Raw genomic sequence first — 16,811 nt, 5'->3', positions numbered from 1 at the left:
TCTGATGATGAATTACTCTAAGACAACAGCACTCTGGGAGAGGATGATATGACAGCAAACGACTATCAAACGAATCTAACAAAAACTTAACATATTGTTGAGGTTCAGTGGTCTCCGGTTTGGTGGACATTTATTACATGAATTGCTCAAAGTTACAAGTGAGTTTATCAGAATTGGCGGAGTTCACGAGACCTTAAATATATCCGACCAACTTGCCACTATCGCCCGTAACGAAACAGTCGCATACGTTCTTGTAAGTCTAAGCTGCCACAACACTGTTACGTTTTGCTTCATACGTTTTATGCTCTCTGCCACGCGGGACTGACTTAAAAGAACAACGCAAGGATAGTTTAATACGACGAAATCTTTTAAGACACAAAAATACACTAAGGTGAAAAAAGTCATGGGACAGCGATATGCACATATACAGATGTCGATAGTGTCACGTACACAAGGTATAAAAGAACAGTGCATAGTTGGAACTTTCATCTGTATGATGGATGTGAAATAGGTTTCTGACATTATTATGGCCGCACAACGGGAATGAACAGGCTTTGAACGCCGAATGCTAGTTAGAGATGCATGAGACATTCCATATCGGAAATTGTTAGGAAATTTAATATTCTGCAATCTACATTGTCGAAGTGTGCTCAGGATACGACATTTCAAGCATCACCTCACACCGCAGACAACACAGTGGCCTCCACATTTTCACCGAGAACAGCGATGTTTGCGTAGAGTTGTCAGTGCTAACAGACAAGCAGCACTGCGTGAAACAACCGCAAAAACAATGTGGGACGTACGACGAACGCATCCGTTACGACACTGTCTCGAAGTTTGGCATTAATGAGCTGTGGCAGCAAACGACCGGTATAATTGTCATTGCTAACAGCACGATGTAGCCTGCAGCGCATCTCCTGGTCTCTTGACCAAACCGATTCGACCCTAGACGACTGGAAAATCGTGGCCTGATCGGATGAGGCCTGATTTCAGTTGGTAAGAGCTGACAGTAGAGTTCGCGTGTGGCGCAGACCTCATGAAGCCATGAACGCAATTTGTCAACAAGGCACTGTGCAAGCTGGTGGTGGCTGCATAATGGTGAGGGCTTTGTTTACATGGTATGGAGTGGGTCCTCTGGTACAAATGAACCGATCATTGACTGGAACGGCTTATGTTTGGCTACTTGGAGACCATTTACAGTAATTGAGACTTAACAGCTGAGCTCATCAGTCCCCTAGATTTAGAACTACATAATCCTAACTAACCTAAGGACATCACACACATCCATGCCCGAGGCAGGATTCGAACCTCCGACTGTAGCAGCAGCGTGGTTCCAGACTGAAGCGCCTCATTGCCCATCGAGGCCAATTGGTAATATGAATGCGTCATACAAAAGAAATTTCAGGACGTCCAGCCTACCTAACCCTTATACAGCATCCATCCTCTGCTGTAATTATCGCCTAATTTCACCTCCGAGCTTTCAACGGGAAGCCTTGTCTTACAAACGTGTCCTTACAAACACCTGAAGAACAACAGCCTTCTCATCCCTGACCAGTATATACCATTACCGAATGGTACATGACATACAGGCTTTAGGTATCTAATAGACGATCACCTATTTTATACTGTACGCCACACAGGTACGATCTGAAAAAATACCGTTTCAACACACAATTAAGTACATCACACAGTGCAGACATTAATCACACATACATACTTCCCAGCGATTTAGCAAGTTACTTTTCAAACACATCAAACCAAGCAAGAACATTTACTCGCTAAACTGACTTGCGCTTGCGCGACAAGAGATCTCACATTGTCTCCGTCCATATTTATTCGCGACCCTGATACAGACGTCAGTCTTTTATTTATTCATCAACTATGTCATATTTATGACTGTATGCTCCATTATCCTCTTACGTTCAGAACACAGCCTTGTTTCATATTTTACAGAAATGCCCATTAAAAATTCAGGGAGCCCTAATTCGCAACAGAGCGTTAACGTCATCGTTTCTTTACTGCAGCGGATACTCTTCTGACGTTATTTTTTAGGTTTTTTTTATAATATCGAGTTTATCAACAGATCCATATACCCCACATTTATCCCGAGCCCCATTAACAGTGTATCACAATTTATCAAACTAATTATTTATGAAAACGAAACAGAACTGAGCAGGATCGATGTCTCATTTAAAATACGTAATACTATAGAGATGATACTGCATTATTCATCTGGGAGAGGGTGGACGTGCTTTCAGAGCCCGCCCTTCTATGAATATGTAATGAGCCCGTAATGTGCGTTATTAAACGAGATTTTGCCATCGCAGCACAGGGCTTTTAATATCCTGTGACGTTCTTGCAAATTAAATACGGTTAAACGCTGGAGAGCCGCGGATTTTGGCTTTACCCCGTCTCTCCCAACTTGGACGGAATGAAGTCCCTTCAGATGGAGAACAAAGTATATTGTAGAGAAGACACTGTAGCCTAGGGCTAGGGAAATAATTACGAGACCGTGTTGTATATTTTAAACACCAGGATAAACGCGATACTGTTTTCCTGAGTATTATGCAAGAAATCATATTTGACAGTATTTAATCATCGAAACTGGATTAGGACCGATACTGAGATTTTAAATATAAAATGTGAAACACTGTAACCTCTTTAACCCTCTCCGTAATTGGCTATGCAGATGACTGTGATTCGTGTGAGCCTAATCGGATCAAGTGATCGTTTCAGATATAATAACGCCTGACGTGTGGAACAAGTTCCTCTACAAATGTCTACTCTTTCTTCTTGGTATGTTACTTCTGAAAGATCATTATAAAGCTGTACAAATCACGCAAGGCAAAAGACAAAGAAAAGCACAACGAAATTTTAAGCAACCCACAGCAAACCGATGAAGCTACTTTTAATTTCATCATCATTCCAACTGGAGAAAAACACCGTTTTTGAGTAGTTGGTTACCAGAGAAGAAAATTATCATGTACATAATAATATCAACAAACGTGTATTATTAAATAATTCTCACACGTTACCAACAGAATAATTTTACTAACAACGAAATATACGAGGACTAACTAGGGTTTTAAATTACTAAAGAAAATCAGATGCAATAATTTGGAAAAAAATTCAAATTGCTGTTAAAGTAATAGTTAAATGATGAGCTCTAGCGCTTACAGACACAACTGATTTCCTCACAATAATCTTTACTGCACAGACAAAACTCATGAGCTTCACAAATAGCAGCCGACCTCGGTGGTCTAGCGGTTCTAGGCGCTCAGTCCGGAACCGTGGGACTACTACGGTCGCAGGTTCGAATCCTGCCTCGGGCATGGATGTGTGTGATGTCCTTAGGTTAGTTAGGTTTAAGTAGTTCTACATTCTAGGGGACTGATGACCACAGATGTTAAGTCCCATAGTGCTCAGAGTCATTTGAACCATTTCCACAAATAGCTTTTAAATAATGCACTCTTTGCGTGAAATCATTATAACCAAAAATCATGAAATGAAAAGTTTACCAGTATTATTACATTTCAATTATGTTACTACTAATTTCATCACACTTTCATTTACATTACAGTAATCTTCTCTGTCTCTGAATGTATACTGAACAAACTGATTGCAATGATATTGCTGAACAAGTTAGCTAGTTTCCAATAAAGCAAAACTGACATAATTTAGAAATATGTTTCTTTCCTTTTTTAATTGACAGATGCAGGATCCTAGTCCAGATAACAATGACTAAGGTTGTGGTTCCGTAGATTTTCCTGTCGTCTTACATGTATACGTTCTCCACGGGTACGTCGCCGGATATGATCGTCTTCACAACACGATATTTCGGCGATTCATCTGACCGTCATCTTAAGGTGCGATCACTGAGTACACTCTCATGCCGGAACTACATGCACATCCCTCCCAAGCGTTGTCAGGAGCATTGTCTCAGGCTCTTGCAGTTCGGTTTTTGCAGTGTGTAGCTGGTCTCGGCCCAGACTAACACGGCTCACCACGTCACTTATACGACGTCCGTGTCGACGATAAGCGTCGGTTTCTTTTCCTGTTAAAAACATTCGATTGAGCGGTTGCAGATTAGTCTTGTGCGATATTTGTTTTATCGATATGAATTACGAGGAGCAGCAAAACACGAAGAATAATGAGTAGGGCAATAACCGTAAATATCTGGATTATTATCAATGACCCCACAGTGTAGCAGAGGGCGCTAACGCGCTGCTTCCTGGACTCGCGTAGGCGCGCACCAGCCCCGAATCGAATCCGCCCGACGAATTGACGACGAGGGCCGGTGTGCCAGCCAGCCTTAATGTGGTGTTAGGCGGTTTTCCACATCACGCTAGGTAAATACCGGGCTGGTCCCCACGTCCCACCTCAGTTACACGACTCGCAGACGCTTGAAACACGTTCGTATTATTCCATGGCTTACACCAAACGCATACAGCTGGGGTACACTAATTCCGTCCCGGAGGGCTCGGTGTGGCGGAAGGAAGGGCATCCGGTCACCCTCTGCAACTAACACTACTAAATCAATAGCAATAAGACCGACGCCGCAATGCCATTCAATAAATATGACGATTACCGAAATGATAGGCAGTTCATCACGAAACTGACGAATTGAGCTGTAAGCAATCAGAGTTTACTACCGAACAGTTTCTTTAGAATCGTTTGAGAAACCTCGCACATCGACCCGCCTGCGCGACTTGCTGTCCATGCAGTCAAGCGGACCAGGCAGTTTCCGCGCCGAGCAGGCCTGCCGTTACTGTCACCTGCTGACGCGCTCAGCACACGCTAGGTTCGCTTAAGCAGCTGCCATACAGCTTGAATCGCATGCGCAGAGCTGAAATCGCGTGTAAGCAGCTTGTCTTCCCGCTGCTATCTGCTTGGTGTATGGCTGTTGGATGAGCAAGCAGTGACAGCAAGCAGCCAGAACCTACCCGGAAAATTTTTTCTGGCGCTGCCAAGCTGCCAGATTCGCGTATGCGCACAGCTGTCTGAGTTAGAGTGGGCGTACCCTTCACGTGTCTCGTGTTTGTCTGTGTCGCGTTTTCAATCTTTTCGAAGCTTTTTCAGGTCCCGCGTTCGGCTAATTCATGTTTACACTTCATTGGTAATAAAAATCAAGTGTTCATCCACCACTATGCTCGGGAATCTAACCAGAAATGGGACGAGATGCGTTTAAGCAGTGCAAAGACCAAAAACGGATTTCTACATTGCTGCGCATGCGCACTAAAGCCTGTCTTTTCTTAATTTTTTTTAGCTGTTGAAAGTAGCAGTCTGCCAGCTGCTTAAACGAACCCGTTAGCAGCCACGCTTCTCCCCACTCGCTCCGTTCTGTTTTCTCAGAAGTCGCAAGTAATTTTAAACACGCTATAGCTCTCCACATCACGGCCTTTTACACGGTCCCGTGTAGACGTCTGCCAGGCATACGTGAAATGGATCTCACAGTTTACTGACAAATGTAAAAACACTTAACTCTAACAGTTCCCTACTGGCACACACAGTGTAATAATAACTTGCATAAAATAGCAGCGGTTGTTACTGATAATTTCACAAAACGCGTATCAAATACTTGGAACATATTTTGTTTTACTTGCAGGTGAAATTTCGAAGCTACAGGAAAACAAATATTTTTGCTTGTATAAAGTGACACTTCAAAAAAAAAAATATAGCTTTAATGTTATGGTGTTACAAAATGACAATGCTGTAAACATACAATATAGTATTTCTTCGCAGAACAAAATCCGTCACAAAATTCACAGGTCTTTCGTACTTCAGGTGACATTTCTGTATATGCGAACAACGAACTGCAAAGAAGCGGCCAGGATTTAGCGTAGCTGTACGGCCAGATTGACGTAGCTACAGCTGGATCATTGTAGTGAGTTTGGACTAAAGGTACGCTGATTACAGTGCTCAAGACGAAAACAGCCATGCAAATAACTGGCTCTATGCAGGCTACCAGAATTACAGTCTAAAGGCCAACCATGGTCAGACGCGAAAGTATCATGCAGAGATGATAGTAAACACAACTTGTATGTAGTAACATTGCCGCGCGGGATCAGCCGAGAGGCCAGGGGCGCTGCACTCATGGACTGTGCGGTGTGATGTCCGGAATTACAAAAAAAAAAGGGGGGGTGGTAATTTTTTGTTTTTTATTTTGTTGAAAGGAAAGAAAGAAAAAAGGGTGAATAAAGGTGAAGGGAAGTGGTTCTATTTTTACTGGAATGAACTTATTGATGGACATCACAAAAATTTATTTTACCTATATATTTTTTTTTTACTCATCGAAGAAGACAACACAACACATATAAAAGAAATCATCACACTAATATTATCCACAGAATGATCGTTTCACAAGACACTTTCTAGCTCGACTGACTCTTAAGACTGAACAAGACTCGACTGACTCTACTCTCTCTCTGGACCACAGCCTCTTCACGTCCCTCTGGACCAGAGATTTCAACTGTGATTAGCACGCCGATTATTTAATTAATCGTACAGCCGCTGGGCGCGCGCTTGGCGCGTCATTTAAATGGGGTTAAACGCACACCGCGAGAGGCGTGGGCTAGCGGTGTCTTACAGGTATCGCCACAGCGGCTGGTCCCGGCGGAGGCTCGAATCCTCCCTCGGCATAGGTGTGTGTGTTTGTCCTTAGGATAATTTAGGTTAAATAGTGTGTAAGCTTAGGGATTCTTCTAGTTACACAGCGCATATAAAAATAATACACATGAAACTCATTTAAAATGTCCTTACATTAACTATCATTTGCTTATGAATTTGGTATCAGTTTAGCAGTAATTAAATGTATTATTTGGAAAGAATTTCCAAGTCCCATAAGATTTCACACACATTTGAACATTTTTTGTAGTGACATTGCACACGGAACTGGCCATGGATATTTTATTTTCTTTATTGTTTATTTAATTTAAATCTCATTATTTTTGTTGTTTAAATATTGCGGTATTCTTTCTGTTAATCCATGGTGCTTCATTCTTTTCACACGCCGAAAGAAACTGACCCGCCTTCTCTGGATTGCATCTGAAAGCGAGAGTTTCCTAAATTTGCATAGTTCTTTGTTACTTCTTAACTTGTAGTTGCCAGTTTCGTTTATGGTGGGTCCCAGAATTTTTCATAAAATCCTCTTCTCTTTTTTCTCCACTTTTCCTATTTCTCCTACTTTATGTGTGGCAGTCAGCTCTCGGGCACAGTGGTTTTATTCATAGGATTACATGAATTTTCAATTTGGGTATCATGATTATCATTGCCAAGTGTAGGTAACAGTCGAGACTGCCTTTTTATCATAGTACTCAGTTATGCCTCCGGAATGAACCAAAAGGAAATTGGTCTTTCACTTTCGTGCTTAAATATTCATCGCGCTTATAGCAATTTTAAGAGGCGTATTTCACTTGCAAATTACTGAAAACAAGTCAGCTCGCTCCGCGTGCATAATTAAAAAGCGCTGTCCGCCTTGTGCTTTCTTTTTTCTAGCTACGTATCCATACTTACTCGGAAAAGTATTCATAGCAGATTTCGCTTCAAGAAATACAGTGGCACCTTAGTTAATGACGGAGGTCCATTCCAGAATTACAGTCATAAAACAACACCGTATTTATCCTACAGACGATTCCAAAAAAGCATTTGACAGAAAACTGATAAATTTCTTTCGGATTCTTCTAGTTACACACCTCATATAAAAATAATACACATGAAACTCATTTAAAATGTCCTTACATTAACTATCATTTGCGTATGAATTTGGAATCAGTTTAGCAGTAATTAAATGTATTATTTGGAAATAATTTCCTATTTTTACCTCCAGAACAAGACTTTTTTGGAGCTGTTTTACATATGAGCTTGAAAATAAGTCAAGGGTTTATTACTTCTGCCACTTCTTTTAGCTGTTTATTGCAAACCGCGTGATCTTCTCATTATATACATTTGTTATGTTGACTGCAGACATTTGGATTTCATTTCATGACCACATTTGCAGCATATTTGTAATTTTTAAAGCCAACTTTATTTCGGAATTAGTTTTCTTTGCCCGAATCTCTTGTCGAATTTCGAAGGTACGCAGAAGCTTTGCACTCCGAGCAGTTTGTGCCTGGGACACATGGCGTTCTCTGGTCCATATCTCAATCTAGTGATCGATTTCGGAATCGTGTGAAGCGTTCCGCACAACAGGCCGGCAAAGCGGTTTCCGGCGTTTACTACTGTTTTTGATGTTAGATATGACGTGTGTTTTGTGGAGAATCTTCAGGTATTTTAACTTCTGTACATGAATTGCTGTATAAAATATTATAGCTGTTTGGAAAAGACTGCTAATTCTTCAGTAACAGAATTTTATATCGAGTAAAATTCGACATATTTTTAAAACTACGTATACACATGTGGGTAAAACATAAGGATGACGGTAACTTTCGCATGATGTGACACTGCCAAGTATCACAACTCTATAAAACTTGGACTATAACTACAAAGAACTGCTACAGTGTACTGCAGGAGATATCTGAAACAAATACGCAAATAGACGAACAAAACTGACCCTTTTAGGGTGGGTGATTCGTGGGAGGGAACCGAACAGCGAGGTCATTGGTCTCATCTGGTGAGGGAAGGATGGGCAAGGAAATCGACCGTGCTCTTGAAGCGGTACAGTAGTTACCGCTCTATAAGCAGCAGGTTTCGCTGCTCACTCGCACCGAGGAGTACAAACAGAGGCGGCTCTGCCGTCAATTTTATTGCACGACACGGCAGGCCGCTGGTGCAACAGAACCCATGTGGACGGGTGGAAAGAAATGTGTCTGGCTTCACAATACTTATCTATATGTGACGTGTATTATGCATTAATTGTACTTGAATGTGAATCTGCACATGAACTTTCCTAATCCTCCTCACACCTTTCCGTAAAGCGTGGCCAAATCTTAGTAGGGAAGTAGTTCTGTAGTATAGTAGTGCCAACCTCACTCCTGGGTAGGGGATCAGAGAGACAGCACAGGCAGGTAAAAGTCAAAGACGTTCCAGTGTCACAAGATTTGGGGTGGAGAGGTTGGTCACGGCCAAGTGGTTGGACCACCCCCTCCACCGGGGCTCCGGAAGACCTCCTGGTGCCCGCCTTATTCGAGGGTGTGTTACAGAAGACGGGTAAGTGAGCAGACGTGTCCTCAGTGCGTCTGTCTCAATTTTCAAGCATGGAAGAGAGGTATTTGTTGTTTGTATTAATTCTTTTATTTACAGCTTCGAGTTGTGAAAGGAAATAAATGTTATCGTTTAATTTCGGAAATTTGCCCCCCTTTGTTAATGTATCTGGTCCCCAGTTTGCCCGTTATCCTCCTCACGTAGTGGATGTCCCATGTAAAATATTGGGAGACTTTGGTGGTATACATATGGCCAACGCAATTCCGTCTTGCCCGTAGAGATGTGCGTGCAGATTAGTATACAATAGACCTGAGCTATAAGTTGTAAAATTGTAATATCTGTAAACTGGACCATTTCTGCAATCGCTGTAAATTCGAGTGACAATGTTTAAAATAAACAGGTAATCAAGTGTCATCAATCTTTAACATACCCTAAAAATCACATAGGAGTCTAGTTAAAGGAATTCATTTAAAAATAGAAGATATTGAATGCAGGGACGCACACATCGGCGTTTGAGCCCTCCAGCCCCTTGCCTAGTATCGTACAGAATAGGGCACGCTCTCTAGGTAGCGCTCTCAAGCTCCCCTCCCCAGTTATCCGTTGCGCCATTTTTCATTCAGGGCTTGACGACATCAACTTTCATCTGGCGTCCCTAGACAAGGAGGTTAGACGGTAAACTTTCGCCCTTTCAAAGGAACCAGCCCGGAATTTGCCTGAAGCGATTTAAGGAAATAACGGAAAACCTAAGTCAGGACGGCGGGACGCGGATTTGAACCGTCGTCCTTCCGAATGTGAGTCCAGTGTGTTAACCACTGCGCCACCTAGCTCGACTGACACATTATGGTCCTCTGGACATTACAAAAGGCGGGAAATGGTTCTTGATGCGGTGTGTCCTCACCACAGACGGCACCACTTGTGAAACGAGCTCCCACGCCGGCCACAACGTTGGTAAGGAGTCCTGGTAGGGCATCCACTCCCTCACCAGCGCAGTTTAAAATTTCTAGATGGTCGACAGTGCATGTGAATGTGCTGTAATACCCCTACCCAATGCATGTCACACATGCTCGATGGTATTTAATTCAGGCGAATGGACAGACCAAGCCAATCGCGGAATGTCGTCTCGTTTCAAGAGCTCCCTCATTCGTGCTCCTCAGTGCGGCCGCACGTTGTTATCATCAGGGAATAACTTACGTGGTACTACAGGGAGCTGTAGAGGGTAAAATAGGCCGAGACAGGATTGGAATACAGCCAACATATAACTGAGGATATAGGGTGGAAAAGCTACACTGAGATGAAGACGTTAGCACGAGAGAGGAGTTCGTGTCTGGCCGTATGGAATCAGTCAGGAAGCTAGTAAATTCGAAAACAAATTATTTGTTATTTGATTTCTAACCGGTTTTGGTCTGCAATGACGCCCTGAAGATATAGTTGATTGCTTAGTACGTACATAAAATCTTGCCATTCATTTTCTGTGGCCAGTCCTTGCGACACGTTCACAAAAGCAAAGGTCTCGGCGAGTTCTCCACGGTGGCTTCACCTGCAGTGGAGCTCGTGTTGGCCATAAACGCCAAACTCAATATGCGTCAATCACCATCAATTATTATTATTCTCGAATCAGAAACATACAATTCTACAGTAGCCATACACATCAATAAATATATTCCCAGAGGTACAAATTGTATTTATATTACAGGCGCATGGGGTGGCTTGCAGGAGATCGTTCTTCGCGCAGGATGTAGAGCACAAAGGGCACTGAAGCACTTAGCTTGTGGTTTGTCCTTGTCCACAATCACAGAAAGTGACTTCCTTATGAAGCCCCATCTCTTTCGGTTGTCTTGGATTGTCCTGCTCCTGATCGTTATCTGATTACAGATTTCCACAAAAACCAACTTTCATTGCGTCCAGGTGGTAGTTGTTCAGCTTCTGACATCCATCCGCGCAGGTGAGGCGTCGACACAACACCCAGTCATCACGAGGCAGAGAAAATCCCTGGCCCCGAAAAGCTAATGATTTGCATATCACAGCATCTTCTTCCTATCGGTTAAATTTCTCGTCTGTAGCACGTCATCTTCGTGGTGTAGCAATTTTAATGGCCAGTAGTGTAGAAAAGTCAATTTCTTTCAATTTCTTTCTTGTCCTGCTCCTGATCGTTATCTGATTACAGATTTCCACAAAAACCAACTTTCATTGCGTCCAGGTGGTAGTTGTTCAGCTTCTGACATCCATCCGCGCAGGTGAGGCGTCGACACAACACCCAGTCATCACGAGGCAGAGAAAATCCCTGGCCCCGAAAAGCTAATGATTTGCATATCACAGCATCTTCTTCCTATCGGTTAAATTTCTCGTCTGTAGCACGTCATCTTCGTGGTGTAGCAATTTTAATGGCCAGTAGTGTAGAAAAGTCAATTTCTTTCAATGTTGTTAAAGACCCGAATACTGCACAACGTAATAAAACAACAAAAGAACACGAAATATACCATTTTCACTTATTAAATATTCTCAAATTTTCTCTTGTGAAACCCAGAGCTCTATTAAATGAGGCTGCCGTAGGTTTTCGAATCGAAACATCGTTTCTGTACCACTTCAAGGAAAGGTGTAACCACCCTCATCCAGCGTCTTCACCCAAAAATGGATTCTGGATATTACTGGCTTTGGCAGACTGAAATGCGGTCTGCTGAAGACACTTTAGGGTAAGTCCAAAAAGTTTTTGCTCCCTTAAAGTAATGCATCTTCTTTTCTCTAACATTTTTAATAGCTGTTTGCATAGCAGACTCATCCCACTGCTTTCGAGATTGTGGAGTCATTTCTGAAGCAATACCTATAAATGAAACCGGTTGTGGAAGTACGGTACAAATGTGGAATACTAGTGCGCCATATTAGTGACATAGCCATCTTAAAATTCAGAACCGCAAATATGAGTACAAACGAATATTTAATTTAAATAGGCAGCATACACGGCATTTTACAGGTAAGTGTATCAGATAAACGTCTATTTACAAAATACATCAATAATTTGAAAGTTGAAGCTTCCTGGCCGATTAAAACTGTGTGCCGGACCGAGACTCGAACTTGGGACCTTTGCCTTTCGCGGGCAAGTGCTCTACCGACTGAGCTACCCAAGCACGAGTCATGCCCCGTCCTTACAGCTTTAATTCGGCCAGTACCTCGTCTCCTACTTTCCTGACTTCGCAGAATCTCCCCTGCATATCTTGCAGAACTAGCACTCCTAGAAAAAAGAATATTGAGGAGACATGGCCTAGCCACAGCCTAGGGGATGTTTCCAGAATGAAATTTTCACTCTGCAGTGGAGAGTGAGCTGATACCAAAGTTCTTGGCACATTAAAACTGTGTGCCGGTAGAGCACTTGCCCGCGAAAGGCAAAGATCGATAGTTCGAGTCTCGGCCCGGCACACAATTTTAATCTGTCAGGAAGTTTCATGTCAGCGCACATTCCACTGGAAAGTGAAAATTTCATTCTGGGAACATTAATAATTTATTTATTACGAGAAGAATGAAACTGAAAACCTCCAATTACTCCTCCTATTGAATTCGTTGAAACAGCTTCACTACTCGGAGTGGCTGCCAGCTGCCACAAGAATGCATCCCAAAGCAGCCTACAGAGCACTTACAAGGCGAGAAATCACAGTATTTCATATTTCTATCCCTATTTCATATTTGTACCTCTTCCTCTACAAATTTTCGTGAGTGAAACACTTTAATGAAGGTCATTTTAATGAAATGTTGTAGTGAGAAGTTGCAGTATGAAAAAATCTCTCCTGCTATTCTCCTATTTCGTTTTCCAACACAGGGAGTGAGGGGGGGGGGGGGGAGGTGATGGCGGTAGAAGAGTATTGATAAATACCTCCAGGGATTTAGAACATGAGCACACGAAAACTCCTACAGGAAACAGGTACACATCAGTGGACAGAGCATCTCGCGAAGTTTTTATCTGACATTACAGATGCTCAGTATGGGACCAGTTTGTCACGTCGCGTGTTTAATTCACTGGCACAAATTCTCCAGGAAGGCGCGCGACGGCGGCCCGCTTTGCCGATCTGTTCACTGAGTTGCCTGCTGCGGGTACGACGATAACGATTGCATGATTTGTCTAAATGTTGTGCACGCCTGCCTCTTAGTGCAACTACTCCATAGCGCATATTACGAACTGAAACGTGGAAGCACAGTCATCTTATGAAACCTCGGACTTACTTATGGGTAACCCTGTGTGCATTCCACTGGTACTTTGACACAGGACCTATATCTCCCTGTGGTAATGACATGAATGATTACCCTACATTTTCATTTAATATATATATAAGTCCGTTAATTCCCGTCATGCGGCCATAATCACGCCGGAAACCTCTTCACATGAATCATCTGAGTGTAAATGACAGCTCCACCAATGCACTGCCCTTTTATATCGTGTGTATGCGGAACTACCACCATCTGTATATGTGCATATCGCCATGGCATGACTTCTGTTACGTCAGTGTTATGTAGCCAGTGTGAAAATGCTTTCCGCAGAAAATGTTTCACTCCTGTTTCACAAATCGGTGTGACTGTCACACGATACACTCGAATTTTCGTGTAATGATAAAGAGTTTGTCGTCATTTGAAATAATTTGCCTAAATGTTAAATACCTTTGTAAACATCAGTACGACCCATGTGATTTTCTGAATATATATATATACCGGGTGATCAAAAAGTCAGTATAAATTTGAAAACTTAATAAACCTCGGAATACCGGGCACTACCATGGGTATGCGGAGCAGTGACTGGAGAGACTGAAAGTGAAACAGAACAGTGCCGATCCACCGAACAAACATAATCCACCACAGCAACGGCTGAGCTCGCGAAAGAGCTTCCTGAGGACGTCCGAGAAGCTCACCGTTTCACCAGAGAAGGCAAGGCTGGAATTATGGATGTGATGTCCTTAGGTTAGCTAGGTTTAAGTAGTTCTAAGTTCTAGGGGACTTATGACCATAGATGTTAAGTCCCATAGTGCTGAGAGCCATTTGAACCATTTGATCAGCTTTTCAGAGCATTGACACAAGGTTGGCGCCGATGGCGACACCTACAACGTGCTGACATGAGGAAAGTTTCCAACCGATTTCTCATACACAAACAGTGGTTGATCGGCGTTGCCTGGAGAGAAGCTGTTGTGATGCCTCGTGTAAGGAGGAGAAATGCGTACCATCACGTTTCCGACTTTGATAAAGGTCGGATTGTAGCCTATCGCGATTGTGGTTTATCGTATTGGGACATTGCTGCTCGCGTTGGTCGAGATCGAATGACTGTTAGCAGAATATGGAATCGGTGGGTTCAGGAGGATAATACGGAACTTCGTGCTGGATCCCAACGGCCTCGTATCACCAGCAGTCGAGATGACAGGCATCTTATCCGCATGTCTGTAACGGATTGTGCAGCCACGTCTCGATCCCTGAGTCAACAGATGGGGACGCTTGCAAGACAACAACCATCTGCACGAACAGTGGCCGTTACATTTCAGATGTGTTACGACCGTGGCTGTGCCCTTTATTCGATCCCTGCTAAGTTCTACATTTCAGCAGGATAATGCTCGACCGCAGTTTGCAGGTCCTGTACGGGCCTTTCTGGATACAGAAATTGTTCGACTGCTGCCCTGGCCAGAACATTCTCCAGGTCTCTCACCAACTGAAAACGTCTGGTCAATGGTGGCCGAGCAACTGGCTCGTCACAATATGCCAGTCACTACTCTTGATGAACTGTGGTATCGTGTTGAAGCTGCATGGGCAGCTGTACCTAAACACGCCATCCATACTCTGACTCAATGCCCAGGCGTATCAAGGCCGTTATTACGGGCACAGGTGGTTGTTCTGGGCACTGATTTCTCAGGATCCATGCACCCAAACTGCGTGAAAATGTAATCACATGTCAGTTCTAGCATAATATATTTTTCCATTGTATACCCGAATATCATCTGCATATCTTCTTGGTGCAGCCATTTTAATGGCCAGTAGTGTATATCTGTACCCAAAAATCTTAAGAGGAAAACCTGTCAAACTTTGTGTTAAGCATAATTTAGAAATTTTCCTAATGTGGTATATGTTCGAAGATATGGGAAGCATTGAAGTACATCCCGCAGTATGATCTACAGATATTTTGTTTGCTCATCGTGAAAAACTGAAAAATTTGTGAACGAAAAACAAAATGGTATTCTATATTTGTACTACTTCCTCTGCTGAAAGGGTTAAGGCAGTAAGAGCTTAGCTGCACGCGCAGCCTTTACAGTGTCTCTCACTTATTTCTGCTAGCGTGACATCTGTGCGCTCGGTACTAACGGAGTGTGGCGCGGTGCGCTTGTTGCAGAAACTGTGGTTCCAGCACGTGTGGCCGAGCCTGCAGCAGGAGATGAAGACGCAGGAGGTGCTGGCCGCCGTGCTGCAGCCCATCATCTTCCTGGTCCAGGAGTGCACCATCGAGGAGTACGAGTCCATCATCCTGCCCGCCTTCAGGTCAGACCCGCTGCTCAGCCTGACTCGGTGCCGCAGCCGGGAACCGCGCAAACTTGAGCGGGGCGCCGCGCGCGAGGCAAATTACGCATTCCTTTTGCCTGCAGATATACTCCGTAAAGTTTGTTGGCGAACCTGGATCAATTTTCTCCGCCGTTAAACTTATAAAGTCAGTCTGAATATGGGTCGCCAGCCTCCCCTCATCCTGCGAGACAGGAATAAACTTGCCGCTACTACCAAAACCAACGATTGTCTGCTCTAGTTACCTATGCTTATATAGAATGTTTCCGAGGTCTGGTCACTGGACTGGAATATGTAGAGCACTCACATTTCATACTCCGCTTGCAACTGGCTGCTAACTTAAACCAACAACCTCCACCTTCCCCCCTCACACACACACACACACACACACACACACACACACACACATACACAAAGCTGCATAACAATCCAAATTAAGAGCCAAAACTCACAAAAACGCCACGCTACAAGGCACTGCAGAAACAAGTATAATTTTTTTGCTTTCACTGAGACTGCAACAGAAACCACATGCTAAAGGCTATCGGATGTAATGAGACGCCGCATCCCATCGACCCATGCGGTCTCACTGAACCGCAGCACTCACCTAGAAAGTCATAAAACGACTAAGCAGCATTACACATCCGCACAAGGAAATGTACTTTTGGATCCTAGTTTCGCTATAAGAAGAATGACTTCATTGATGATGAATAATCACTAATTCCCTAGTTAACTGTTGAATACTTTCGAACACCACCTCCACCTCAGAGGACACACGACTTGCCTCCTGTCGTATTCACCAACTTCATCCTACATGTCCACAGCTCGTGGTCGTGTGGCAGCGTTATCGCTTCCCCTGCCCGGGTTCGATTCCCGGTGGGGTCAGGGATTTTCTCTGCTTCGTGATGACTGGGTGTTGTGTGATATCCTTAGGTTAGTTAGGTTTAAGTAGTTCTAAGTTCTAGGGGACTGATGACCATAGATGTTAAGTCCCATAGTGCTCAGGGCCATTTGAACCATTTGAACCATCCTACATGAAACATGCAAATGTGGTACGAACAGAGCCCCTACCACCGAAGTCGCTGTTGTTAACTAAGTGTCTTGCTTACATACAGCATATATACAGACTCCTCACTTAGTCAACAAAGGAAAACTGTGGGAAA

The 16,811-nt window shown here is 43.4% G+C and overlaps 1 protein-coding gene across 1 annotated transcript in view; it reads left to right on the top strand.

Annotated features, from left to right (window-relative positions):
• Positions 1-16,811, top strand: part of LOC126267614 (SCY1-like protein 2) — a 966,784-nt gene that overhangs the window by 722,668 nt on the left and 227,305 nt on the right. Inside the window, exon 10 of the mRNA XM_049972914.1 lies at positions 15,488-15,633. Within this exon, the coding sequence (XP_049828871.1) occupies positions 15,488-15,633 (146 nt within the window). The remainder of the gene's footprint in view (positions 1-15,487; positions 15,634-16,811) is intronic.

This window comes from Schistocerca gregaria, chromosome 4, assembly GCF_023897955.1.
Source record: "Schistocerca gregaria isolate iqSchGreg1 chromosome 4, iqSchGreg1.2, whole genome shotgun sequence".
Taxonomy (NCBI): Eukaryota; Metazoa; Arthropoda; class Insecta; order Orthoptera; family Acrididae; genus Schistocerca; species Schistocerca gregaria.
The sequence above is the reverse complement of the archived record's forward strand: the minus strand, read 5'-3'. Positions and strand labels throughout refer to the sequence as shown.